Genomic DNA, 14,417 nt, shown 5'->3' on the forward strand with positions numbered 1-14,417 from the left:
GTTCAACATGGCTGGCTGATCAGTGACAAATCAGGGCCAGAGGGTCATGATGAGGAGCTCTGATCTTCTCTCATTCTCCTCTCATTTCCCTCCATTTATCACCCTTCCTTTCTCCTCTCATCCCCCAACTCCTACACACTCTTGAACAGCATATGGCAGTTTACTGACTACTCTCGCAGCCCTCACAGGAAAGCACTCTCCTGGACTTAATGCAGCAGATAAAACTCTGACATCTGCTCGTCCTACTTAGCAAGACCACAACATCTGCAGCTTTGCTCAGAACCGGGCCGCCCTCGGCCACCGATTATTATTATTCTCTTTCTTTGCTAGCTCCGATTTAGATTATTGGACATCTCACCCTCAAGTCCTTACTTACCACTGTGATGCAATCTCCATTTTTGCCGAATAATCATTTCCCCTTCCTACACCAATTAACATAGTGCATCCATCACGTCATTTCTCCCTCTCATCTGGGGCATGAGTCGTTCATCCCGAAAGCCCCTTTCATAAGACCCATAGCTATTAGTAAGCAATCAAGACCCTGTCACTGTAGGGCAACGGAGCATGTGGACCACAAGGACCGAGTCAAGTGATACGGACATCTACACAAATCAGTGTGCCCAAATTGATGTCTCATGTTTGAAAAGATGAAATATGTGTGTATGATGTACACAGTAAGTCGGTAATCTCCTAGGTTTATGCAGCCCCTTGTTGCACACCATTAGATATGAAATTGTCTGCTTGTTTGTCTTGCTGTGAAACTGCTTTCTCCTGCTGTTTGCAGCCTATAATGCCACTTCCCTGAGGGGGGGAAGAATTGAAATCAATTAATGTGGAGAGAGCTTTCGAGGTGTCTCACTCCATCTGCCTTCTTCCGTAGCGTTCTCTTCCTCCATGCTCAGTGGTTATGAGGGCATGGTCTGAATGGAATAATGGGGCTATCCGAATATCTGAACTCCTCCAAATAATCGAACAGGAGGAGCACAGCGGAAGGAGAGAGCAGCTGGCCACAAAGACCATTTTAATAAACTGTGGCTTGTTTTATAAACTGAGTCAGGCAGACAGATGATGGCATGCTGTATAAACAACCAAAGAGAAAATGCCAGTAGCTAATGCAATCCATCTCATTTTGGAATCATGTGCTGTGTTCCTGGCAATGTGATCCCAGGCCCTGAAGAACAATGGCTGCACAGCTATAAATGTTTGTTGCTGCACTCTCCTCTCAAAACACCACCCCCTAAAATATAATGAGAACATGGGCACAGCATCCCACGTCCCTGCAGTGTATCCCATTACCCATAAGCCGCCACAATGAACAGACAAGGACTTTTCATGCAGCATGTTAGTACTCACCAGGTCTACATCATTCAGGGTGGACCGGTTCACCAGAGCGAACGAGATGCCTGCCTTTCGAGCAGTGAGGGTCTGCGAGAAGAAGAGGAGAGAGATCATGAAGAAGGATACATCCAGGAACACATTTTACATATCTGCCGTTTTGTACAGTATCTGAATGGATTCACACGCAGCAGCATGTAGCTGGTGAATGGATATTAAGCCTTGCAAAGATTTGAGGTACAAACATAAAATCATTTGGATAAGGAAATTAGCTAGCAAAAGTACATGAATAGATACAAAATGTTTCTGCAGACAAAGCATTCATTGTTAGCTCTTGTTTCCTTAGCTTGTGAACAAGTGAAAACAGAGTCAGCTTACCAAAGCCTGTGATTTCCAAAGAGGCCGTGAATAGAGAATGAAAGAAAGGAAGAAATTGAATTAGACAAGAAGTGGGTGGATGAATGATGAAAGCACAAACAGCAGAAGAATTGTATTTATTATCCAAACTGAGCACATAAGTGTCTCTACTGCCATGCAGGACTGCTGGTTAGGCCGCAGCGCTCTAGAAAGATTCAACTATTCATCAAGAGAAATTATACAGCCGTTGCATGATTTGTTTTATCCACTCATGCACTGGAAGTTACTAAACTGCAGTCATGCTTGGCATTTATATTCAGTTCTCTGTTGGATGAAGCTTTGATCATATTTTCTGCTGTCTGCTCTGCACATTAGTTTGACACAAACAGAGAAACACAAGACGCACGCACTCACGTATGGGTGAAGCCAGCTGTACTGCACAACACAGACTCTCCCACACACACACACACACACACACACACTCACAAATATACTTAAACATTAAACAGAACACGCCCACACAAACAAGTAACAGACACACACACATATACACATATGTAAATTAGCTGTTTCTATATCAACTGAGTTTGAGTGACCAGAGATTGTTAAACAGTTATCCCATACTGGAGAAAGTTACGATATTTAACAGAGGAATGCAGACATGGACAGCTGACAATATTGGATCAGTCTTTACCAAGACCCTCTTGAGTGTACAGCCCAGCTATGGTAAAGATCCATGGCAGCCATGGAGTATGTAGGAGGGAACGTGACCTCTACATGAACCGTGAGTGTTGATGTAAGTTTATCAACATGCACCAGCACTGCTGAGGTTGCTACGGGCATTACAATATGACCCTGTGTCCAGATGATATCCATTCGACTACAATATAGCATCAAATGCATTGTGAATCCATTTTCAACACTCTGTTTTTTTGTTTGTTTATGTTTTTGCATCCCGCCATGGTGCGGGGGGACCCTGCTGTCCGTTCCAATTAAACGCTGCTGCTGCCCGGAAGCAATCACACAGCAAACGGGGGTCATTGACAAAGGAGAGGCATGAAAGGGGACCAATTAGTTTGCTGAATACTGACTTCATCCCACGTGTAAAAGGCTTGCTCAGTGTCACTTTTACATGATTTAAAAGCCCCACACAGTTAAATCAGAAGTCAATGAAGTCTCTCGGATATATTTTTGGGTGGAGTTGTCATCATTTCAAGTTAAATGCAATTTTTTTCAACACCTGCCGAGCAAAAAAGTTAAAATGAAGAAAAATGCCCAAGCATCGGCGAGGCTGAAATCTGACAACTCACTGAAAAATATCACCCATAGCTGTTATGGGTCTATGTAGGAATGGCATATATACACGCAAAATCCAAAAAATAATTATATTTAAAAACGACAACCCATACTTACCAAGACATTGTTGGTTATTAATTTCATGAGAGATATGGACAAATACAGCATCAACTCATGTTGTTCACTGTAATAAACATTCATCAGCATCTACGTGTATGACATCAAGCTGCATCATTATATTTCACAAGAAAAATATATTGTGAGAGTATCAAACAGGTTGTTTTAAAATAAACTGAATTTAAGAGCTCTGATTATTGTTTTCCAATATTTTGACTAGAATACATGAAGATGAAAAACAAACATACACAAGACAGACGGACACTGTGCAGCACATAATGGACCAACAGTTATAAACACACATGAATAGTATTGGCACGACAGCATGTTGTCTCTCAGAAAGGCTAACCATGTGGCACAGTGCTAGAGTGGACCACTCTGCAACATGCGTCTCTGTGGGAAATGTTACAACACATTATGTTGCAATAAAAACAAATGGGGGAGCATCACTGTGATGCAATATCTTAAACACCCTCGCTAGGCGAATTCATCAAGCCATAGAGTTATGGCTAAGGTTACATTAAAAACTCCCACAAAGCAGCGCTCTACACTCAACAAAAGGGCTTTAAGTGGTTGCTTTTATCACCAATCAAACTCTTTACTGGCGTGTTTTTATCACAATAAAAGTTGATGGGCTTTTTTTTAAAAGCTATTTAATTTGTTGAACTATAGCAGGTCTACATATGGGAAGAGAGCATTTGTATTCCTCCCAATTGTATGCGTGTGTAACAAACAAGTACAAAAAATAACATATCCAGATTACGTTTGATTACCATTGCTGTGTTAGAGAATACAGCTTAAAATAAACAAGGGATATCATATAACAATAAGAAACAAACATGATATTGTGTTCCTAGTAAAGTTAGTATTGTCTTCTGCAGGGGTCCATACTCACACAGAGCAGGATTCCACCAGCGTGGCACAATGTGGGGTCACTCAGATAGATTTGACATAAATCACACATAACCTTGTTCAGGCGGATGACTCACCAGGTCTCGGACAAGAGGCACTATCCTCTTGCGGCGTAAATCTGGCATGCTGTCAATACCATAAAGAATACTGCCAGACCTGGAGAAGCAGACAGATTTAAAGTGTATTAATATCATAATAATGCCATGCTGGGGGAGACATTACAACGGAGAAAGGGGGGCTTTGATTTACACAGCCGGCGATGCCATGGATCACGCCTCCTACCTAACCTGTCCCACCCCGTCCTCTGCACTTCACACGGGGCCGACCACCAACAGGAGAGCTTCATGTGATCCCCAGATGTTACAGAAGTACTCAGATCTTTTACTTATAAGTTAAAGTAGCATTACTAGTGTGTAAAAGTACTCTGTTACCAGGACAAGTTCTGCGATAACAATGGTACTCAAGTAAAAGTATTTGCATCCAAATCTACTTAAAGTACCAAAAGTACAAGTACTCGTTATGTAGGAAGGACAATTTACTTTGTGTTGCAGCTGGTAAAGTTGTAGCTAATTTTCATTAATTATTCTATTATAGTTTATTAGTTGATTTATGGTTTGATTTATTCATCTAAATCTGCAAAGTAGCTAGTATCTAAAGCAAACATACTGTAATTGCAGTTTTAAAAAAAAAAGCACAATGTTATTGCACAAAATGTAGTGGAGTAAAATGTTGAAATAGCATAATGTGAAAATACTCAAGTACCTCAGATTTTCACAAAAGTATATTGATTGAGTGATTTTACTCTTAAGTATTACTTATTATCTGCTGGATCTGTAGACCCTGTCTCTTTTATTTGATCTAAACGCTTATATTGCTGCATTAATACCTGTTAATACATATATCATTGAAATGCATTGTTATTACATTTTTAAATACTGAAGTTGGAGTTATTTTCTCCATTCCTCAAAAGTAGACACTTGAAGATGACTTCTCCTCAGTCTGCGCAACACTTTTTTAATCTCTAGGTTTTGTCTCACTCTCTCCATCCTTCAACTCTCTTGTGCACTACTTTGCTCCCTCGCTGCTTTCCCGTGAGGCTCTCAGTGGCATCACCTCAACTGTCACTCAAAGCCTCTATAATGACCTCAACATGACATCAAGGCCCCAATGCCTCCACAAAGATAAAACTCCACAAGCTTTCCTGTCAGTGCTCTCAGCGACATCAGTGGAGTGACCCTAAAGATACACAACGTGACGAGCTGTACCGCCCCTCGCCCCTCCCGAGGAGCCGTGCTTCCCGCTGCCTCTTTACACTAAGCAGGCTGCAAAAGGCTGCAAAGTGCTAGCATTAGCTGGGGTAATGGAGGTTAAATATGATTGTTAGCTGTTTTTTCTTTATGACAACATCTGTCTTTCACGTAGGTTTTCTACAGTGATCGTTTGAACGCATTTCCGAGTCATTAATTAGGTGTGTGAAGCCAAGAGGTTACGGTTCTTTACAGATGTTGTGAAGGCATCAAACATCTTGAACATTCATCTTCTCGCTGTGGTTGGTCACAACATTGGGAGTGGGACATCTTAACAGGGACTGCATGCCAGAGAATCAGCATGTCTGCAACATTTGTGCTTCATATGCCTCAGCATGGGGGTACAAAACAGCACAGTAGCAAAGATTCATGTACTTATAAACAGATTAGATTGGGAAATGAGCCACAACTCACCCTCCAGACTGCAAGCCGAGCAGTTTGGGGTCCAAAAGACTGCGAGGCTGCAGAAAGAAGAAACACACGATGTAAAACAAGCAATACAAGGTGAGTGCAAACACCTCAACACAAAGCGAGCAGGAGCTAAATGAAAACAAAAGAAAAAGTATTTGTGACTTTGGGTACTTTGGGAAATACAGTACAGGTCATTTCAGGATAACAAAATGATAGGGGAAATACAGCACAGGGAGAAGGGAGGGAAGCAATACAGGCAAAAGACCAAATTATTCCACATCAATGTAATTTGTGGACTGAAGACTGAGAGTGTTGCCGCTCTCAGTGCTTCAGGCAGGGTTTGAGTATTGTGTAACACTCGCTCTTCACTGACCAAAAAAGTTCAGTTTGCAACACAAATCAACGTCAGCAAAAGGGATAACACGGATAACCAGCGCAAAACAACAACAACAGGATGACTCAAAGGCACAGGATACATTCTCTTTCATACTTCCGGATATCATTTCTATTCATCTACAGAAAACTACACACACTCTTACGGATACAGCCAGGTATTATTTCAAATCCGCTTCAAAATACACACTTAATCCACACACCACAAAAGACAGATTTAAAATCATGTACACAAAGACATGCACATGCTATAAATCACAAGGGGTTCATGTGGTTGACGATAAACAATGACTTTAAACCTGTGTATCCAAATCTCCGCTGTCTGCAGGGAGAAAATGACAGAAATGTGGAGAGTTAGGGAGCAGCTGGAAAATATACACACTTAGTTAGGCCACTTATCTGCTATCACCACCTGATGACACAATTCTGTGTTGCTAAACAATTTATGCAGAAATGGAGACACAGTCAACATTTGCCTCAAGGAGAATGGCTTTGAACTCTGAATACCTTATGAAGTAGAAGTAGAAAAAAAACCAGGAGGCTCTCAGATGACGGTCGAAAGGCGAACATATATAGTGTATGTAGATTAAATCTATGCAGCACAAATTAAACAACGATGCCTTTGATATATAACATCACCTGAGTTAACCATCATATCTATAGAGACATGGGACATTAGGTAAGCATAGCCGGTTGGTTTCATATTGCCATTTTGAATGCAAACGACGAGAGGGCAAGCTCTTTCAATAAGCAAGACTGCAGAGGTGTAATTACTGTGCGATTGATCCATGGGTGATAAATGGCAGCACAATCATGACCTAACGTGTTGCAAACAGAAAACAGCTGTTCACAAGAGAACGATCAAATTACTGCTCTGATTAAAATGACATGATACACGGTTTCTTGTCTGCGTGCAGTTACCGCATCATCAGTATGAGGCAATGCAAATGAGCTTCTTTCACTTGTATCTATTCAAATGGGTTTGGTCTGCTTGGTTGAAAGTTGTGCCCTGGTAAAAAATCACATCATTAAATTATGAATTGATAACCATTAAAACAGCAATTACTCCCGACTTGCCCAATGATTGAGAACACAGTACATAGCATTTGCGGGATGCTATTACACAGTGCGCTTTAGGACCATTAGTGTTTACCACAAGTGCATATCTTTTTATAATGACCGTCCTTATGGAGGCGCTGGTTCTATCAAAAAAACCTTTATGCTCAATCAGGCTCACAGTAGGTATATTGGCCCTATTATAGAACATGTTTACATGCTTTAATGTTCTAAAAACACTTTTTTGCAAATTGTATACCTGTATTCAACTCCTTTATGAAATGCTCTGTTTTAGCGCTTACTGTATCCCTGTCTGCTGTTATTGGCTTGAGAGGATGGCTTATTTCTCAAGCCATTGTTGGAGATACTCAGAAAGATGGCTCGTATATTCTATTAAGCCTATATGTGCCAAAAAGAAGGGCAGCCAAATGTGAATGGCTTGTAAATGCCATGTCTTCTGACCGAGGCAGCCCAGAAAATTCAATTTGACAGGATTTTTCCGACTTTAAATGCTTTCAGTAAACACTTTACCTTTTTACAATTTAACTATTCAAGTATATATAGTTCAGGAAAGGCGTATATTTGTAGAGAAACTGCAATCTTAGTACAACTGTGCGAATATATCTTTTTAGGGGGTATAGGCGATACAAAAAGGTTGCACACACGCAGAGACACAGCACTCAAAGGAGAGCTAAGCCGAAAGTGGGTGCCATGGACAGCGATCAGCTAAGCTACTTTCAGCACTGCTATACAAGATAGAGCCATCTCCTCGAGCAGCGAGTCTGTAGCTGCACTAGATAAAGCCAGACCACAAAGATAGGCTATAGGCTGCTGATATAAACCTCATTTCAAAGGTGCCTTAAATCTGTGGAACAAAAATGTAATTGATTGGTAGGAAACAGCCTCTCTGTGTGCTGCGTGCAACATGTTGAGGTTCCAGCAGTAGCAGTAAATCCTGTATTTCAGTACCGACACACTCTCACGCTCTGTACATAGATCCAAGCTTGCCGGAGCAGAAAAGCCTGCACATGGCTGATAGTATAACCAGGACTGACCCCTGCTCCAACACACGGAAACATGTGTTTTTATGTGGACACGTTCAGGCATACATTAACACAGAGACGCACTAACGCACACATAGTGGTGTGTGTCTTGGTATAAATAGAAAACACACAGTGGTGGAAACAGTCCTCTTTGCCAGCATGGAAATCAATATTAACTCCAGAAACCCTTAATCAGCGATGAGTCATTTTGTGAATACCATTATTTTTACAGATATTCTTGAGTATTCAACACAATACGTATGCTATGATCGCAGTCCAAACGTGTGAGTGTGTGAGGGCATGAGGATAATTACAAGGGAGCTTATGAAAAACTGAGGTAATTAAGATAATAAAGAGGACCAGGACCTCTGATAGCAACTCAAAACCTCTAGCCTTCTTTGGAAATGTAAGGCTTGAGTATAAAAGCTAGCAAGACTGCAAGAGTATATGGGCATGAACACGTCCCTTAAGTGCGGCAAATACATGTTCCCTATGCTGCCAAAAGCTACGGCCCAGATGCCTTTGACCCTTTTTTTGTTAGTGAGAATAAAATAGATTTTATACTAAATAACTTAGACAAGGTTAATCTCTTCAGCCATATTCACATTGCCATGTTTTTGTACTTTTAATACATATGGCGTGAACTGAGGTAAGTTCCGGTAGAAGTCCTTTAAAATTACCTTTTTTTTCAATAACTAATAATTGACTCTCTCTTTTTTGCCTTTATTAGTGTTGCCATATCATTGTGTAATTGAAAGCGCTATATAATTGCCATGTATGATCATTATTTTGAGTTTTTAATATATTCATATCGCCTACATTGCATATTGTCATTTCAGTATGGGGTTGGAACCTTGCAGCGTATCTAGGGTAATAACATCTCAAGCGTTACTTTTGCACATTCTGCTAAATATTAAATCCACAGACCTCTCTGCAGAGAGCAGAAGGATTGTGTAAAAGTACATTCAGGGAGAAGCAGGAGAGAGGAGAGACCATGAGGGCATGGCTGACATGGCTGACATGACCTCCAGTTGTGTTCTGGCACATGGGACCAGCGCAGCGAGACCCCAGCACACAGCATGCTGTCGGCCGCAGACCTGAAGTGAAACCACCCTGATAAAAATGGAAGAAAAAAAGCTCACTGGAGCAGAAAAACCTTCTGGTGTCAACGAAAACACTCAGTTACTAGTCTCTACGGGAAAGTGACTAAATATCTGAAGTGAAGCATAATACTAGCATCTTTTAATAGAAAGTCTTTCCATCACGCAAACAATAATGCTACACTGTCAGCTAAATATCAATAAACATTCAGGTAAAAGTTAAAAAGACATGCATAATGTAATACTTGAAATGTTCTGCTTTTATGATATTTATGACCAGCTTTTTTAGCATTACCTAATGCTGCCTAGTTCAACCAAGGCTTCTGAGGCGTGCAATATTAACACATAAGAGAAACAGTTCTGGCCTGGTTGTTAATGAAAATGTCCATATTCCCATTCAGTGCAAAGACATGATTAAGGTTGACCTTCATGCTGCTGCTACATTGGCCTTCAACACTTGCACTTTACTAATGATCACAATTTGTTTCTAACAGCAACAGTCAACCTTGGTTTATTTTAGAAAAATCTTCCTCTGACTCAGTATTAGTTCATCAGACCCGACAAAAAGTACTTATGGGCTGGTGTGTCTTCATCCCACAAGTAGGCAGATTCAGGTTATCTAAAATATAATCAATTTATTAATTATATATTCATTTGTGAAGGTCAGACCAATTTTAGTATTTTATATTATGAATTCAAAATGAACATAGTGTCGACACTTACAATATGATCAATAAGAATTTCAGTTGACTCAAATATTGATTATTATGTGCTCGGTTCGGTGAGTTCCCGACAGCTGTGATATTTTGATGAAATGTATATACAGATTTCTGTATTTATTTATTTATGACGTTATGTTGGATTTTCATAGCCTTCAATGCATTTATTAGTTGACTATATCATTATATAATCGATGTAATACATTTTGTTTCATATTATCATATATTAGACAACTAAAGGCTGTATTATAAATCATTTCTGTCTGGATACAGGATGACAGATCTGTGATAAAACAATGAGAGCTTTCACCCCTCCACGCTTTGATGTAATGACATGTTGTGGCTCAGAGTGAAATGTGAACGTCATGGGTGCCTCTGCTACTGATTTGTTCACTGCTTGTCCATCTGATGACTCAAACAATACCACATGACCAGACCACATCCTCCTATAGAAGAAACATGCATCATCTACTGTATATGTGAACTCGCTGTTCCCATCAGCTCCGATTTCTTCAGCTATGACTAAATGTGTTTGAAGCTGTGTCAGGCTGATTTCAGAGGGTTCATATTATTCAGTTTCTGCTCAACAGTTCCAGCCTATAGGCATGAACGAGGAATAGAACATTAGGGTAAAACGGGGTAATTGGCCCTTCTATTTAAAGATATGTGCATTTTGTTTTTTAAACTGAGATCTAATTTGAACATGGCAAAACTACTATAAAATATTTAGTTTTATGTTATTATTCTAGTGTTATTTAGTGGGAAAAGTATAAGCATGATGATAAAGAGGAATATTTGGAATTCCCCAATCAGAGAGAGGATACTGTGTGTCTAATCTGAAAGCCATAGATATGATATGAGGTCATGTATTGGAATTAATGTCAGCTCTTCAAAGGTTTAAGAGTAAACTGTGCCGTTGAGGCTTTTCCTGTTTACTACAGTTAAATCAAAACAGCGATATTGAATCTGCCAGTGCTTTGAATTAGATAGTATCATCTAAAACAACAACAGAGACTCTTCATTCCCTGTATCTGCATTTTTCATACACACACTTTCATGAGAAATGGTGCACTAAGCATAAAGAGGGTCTACCTCCTTTGCTCCCCTAAGAGCAAGCAGCAAACTTCACTAGCAGCAGACCTCTATAAATATTCCAAGCAAGGCTGACCTGGTTACAGAATGCCCTTGGGAGTGTGAATTAGCATCTGAATACATACACTGCTGTAGCCGGTTGAAGACAGGCCTGGCAGGAGTGGCAGTACTGCTGAGACTCCCTCCACAGCTCCCTCAAAGACCAGCCAGCATGCTTCAGAGGCCGAGCATGATGAGGACACATCAGATACACAAGATGAAAGCATGAGTCTAATGAGGGGGGAGTGTATGCATCTCTGTGCTTCCATTAGTAGGTATTTCTCCATTAGTAGTATAATGGGTTTTAAACAACTGGCCCATAAATGCATATTACATTGATTTCTATCAACCCAGAGCAAGTGAAAGAGATTGTGTTAAATGTCACGTCGTTAGTGGTAATGCAACTTTCAGGAAAAGCTTAATGCTGGACAGAGTCAGAGTTCGATGTCAAGTTGCATTATATATGCTTTGGGTGACAGCGGATACAGCAGGTTAATGATTTAATAACTGAAATGTATGGAGTGTTACAATATTCTATTTAAAGTAAAACCACTTTTTTACCAAATAAAAAGCTACCTAAGCAAGTGAAAAATTGTCATGTTTTGATTCCTTCGTTTCTAGGTTTGTCAGCTTGCTGCTACATAGACAATCTGCGAAAAATACCCATTAATGGCTTGTACCAATATTTACAATGACCTCTTATCATCAAAATAAGCACAGTATAAACTCTAATGTATCTTCCTAGTGTTGGCCTTTCTCACATTGTCTCAAATGTTCTTCACACAGTTCGGTGAAAACTAACAAAAGCATCTTGACTCATACACCACTTTTCCTAGTACCAGGAAAAACGATATACTATGTACAATGTTTTAGACAAGGCCACTGAGTAATGTGAAGAAAGATGAAGAAAGGAGCCGAAAGCCATCAGAGACTGAGTATATTCATATGCCCAGAATCTAAAGCACGCCACAACTTGCACATGAACGAGTCAATACTGAGAAGTGAGTCAATCTGACTCGTATTGCCCGGTAGACAAGCAAACACAATGTATATGAAGGGTAAATATTCAGATTGTATCAACAAGGATGAGTAACACTGAATTTAATAATTTGAACAATAGTCATGGTGTGTGTGTCTAAGTCTTTGGTTATAATTGTGATGACAATGTGTCCTTTCTATCTTGCATACTAATAGTTGCAGTTTGTTGGTGTTAAAAGGTCAGTAGGCATGGTCACATTTAATTTAAAAAGAGTTTTGGAAAATATTTTTTCTCTGCAGCATGTGTGTTGAATGTTGAATGTGGCAACTGTGTTTGTGCACTCATCTGTCACACAGTCCTCATGTGCCGGTATTCCCTGAACTAAAGTACCTACCTCACCATGAGTACCGCAGTAGCAGCTACATATGTAGGTCAGGAGCTTTTTCATTTTAAGTAAGAGTGGACATTCCCTGGTCTCTTTTTTCACTCCAGTTGAAGGACTACTTTTCCTTCAATTAATCAATCTAACCATGTGTTGATTTTGAATTGTGTCTTTTGTACATAAGTCTCAAGCCATGTGTTACACAGCATTTTAATTCAAGGCCATTCTGCAGGAAGGCAAACGTATGATACAGAAATACAAATGAGAGCATTGGCAATATATATTCTGCTCCATGTCAGGCATATCTCCTTTTTTCAAACACGATAGTGCAAACATAGGTGACATACAGAACCTCCTTAATGCAAAGTCAATGGTTGCGGTCGAATAGTCCAAAAATCAGCTCCTAACGTCTATCCTTATCGTCTATCCCTTGACCTCTGTGTGAAACGTCATGGGGTTAAGGGATAGTGGATAGGAGAATTCAAAAGGATTTAGGAGAAGAGACTGTGATACTTTAGAGAATCCGACTGCATTTTCACTATCCGACGTGTTTATGATGCGCCAGCGGACGTCATAAATGTGTCTGCTGCTGTGGGGAAACTATGGAAACTATAGTTTTCTATACAGCGGACTACATGGATGTATAATAAGAACGAGGGACTACTGTAAACTCATCTAGAGACTCTGCACCGTGCTCTGATGCTGTTGTTTTATGCTTTATGAACGGGGACAACAGAGAAACATATTCTTCATGACCAAAGTTGGAATTGAAATAAAAAAATACGTATGATTGTATGAACTATGAAAAGATCTTAAAATCAATACAAATGTATTTATTATAAACGTTAGTCCTTAACATCTATCACTGTGTATATCACCATTCAAACATCTTTTAAAAGTTGAACAAACCCCACACAGCTCAGTAAAGACTGTGAAATGTTGACTTTATTTGATCATTTCAGTAAAAACTAACGTTCATATTTCTCTTTTTGATTATAATACTGATGAACGTTCAAAAAAGCACTTTGGCAAGTTACCACATACGTTTTAAAATGCTTAATAAGCACCGTAACCTTCATGATATCATTTTTCGGTCATAATCGGTTGTTTCCGTGAACGGCCGAATGTTTTGTGACGGCAAATGCTGCGGCTGCAAGGCATTGTGGGGCAGCATTTTCTCCTCTCCTTTCGTAAAGGGAGGTCCAGTGGTTCCTAAGCTAAAAGAGGTTATAAAGGAAGTTTGAAACCTCCTTTCCTATCATCTAGAGCAGGGGTTTTCAAAGTGTGGGAAGGTGAGCCTCCCCTCAGAGAACATGAGAACAGCGGCGCCCCCCCTCCCAATTATTATTGCTATTATTATTATTATTGTTGTTGTTGCTATAATGCAGGGGTATTCAATTGCATTTCAAAGAGGTCCAGTAAGAGAAAATGAAGACTGTTTCTCTCCTCTTGTCTCGTCTCTGTGTGTGTGTTTGAATCTATCGTGCTGACTCACTGAGTGCACCGATATGATTGGCTGAGTAGCATCACCTCCTTAAAACATTAAACAATAACTTTTTAAAACATTTTTATCTTTATGTTTTAAACATGTTGTATAAAACTCCCCCACTACTTGGACTATTCCTTGCACCCCTCTAGAATAAGCCCGAATGGTCTCAACTTATAACAAGATCGCAAGGACACTGGTAGCGATCGGACAATTGAGTGTTGTTCAGTGTGTTGTGGAACATGCGTGTGCGTGCATGAAAATATACCACACACCCAATTACAATAGCATGTTCAATTCACTACCATGGAAGTTAATAAAGTTGTTAAAGTTGGAACAGCCTGTGGACAGCCGTTCTTCCTTGCATGTCAGTCGCCGACACCTTCTTACAGA

The 14,417-nt window shown here is 40.0% G+C and overlaps 1 protein-coding gene across 2 annotated transcripts in view; it reads right to left on the reverse strand.

The window, feature by feature from the left end:
* LOC117471811 (protein unc-13 homolog C) overlaps positions 1-14,417 on the reverse strand; it is a 108,129-nt gene that overhangs the window by 80,168 nt on the left and 13,544 nt on the right. Inside the window, exons 3-7 of one of the 2 annotated variants that reach the window (XM_034117044.1) lie at positions 6,428-6,450; positions 5,739-5,785; positions 4,095-4,173; positions 1,714-1,719; positions 1,354-1,425 (exon numbers count right to left, since the gene is read on the reverse strand). In XM_034117044.1, coding sequence (XP_033972935.1) covers positions 1,354-1,425; positions 1,714-1,719; positions 4,095-4,173; positions 5,739-5,785; positions 6,428-6,450 — 227 coding nt within the window. The remainder of the gene's footprint in view (positions 1-1,353; positions 1,426-1,713; positions 1,720-4,094; positions 4,174-5,738; positions 5,786-6,427; positions 6,451-14,417) is intronic. The other variant, XM_034117045.1, reaches the window with a different exon arrangement.

This window comes from Trematomus bernacchii, unplaced genomic scaffold, assembly GCF_902827165.1.
Source record: "Trematomus bernacchii unplaced genomic scaffold, fTreBer1.1, whole genome shotgun sequence".
Classification (NCBI taxonomy): Eukaryota; Metazoa; Chordata; class Actinopteri; order Perciformes; family Nototheniidae; genus Trematomus; species Trematomus bernacchii.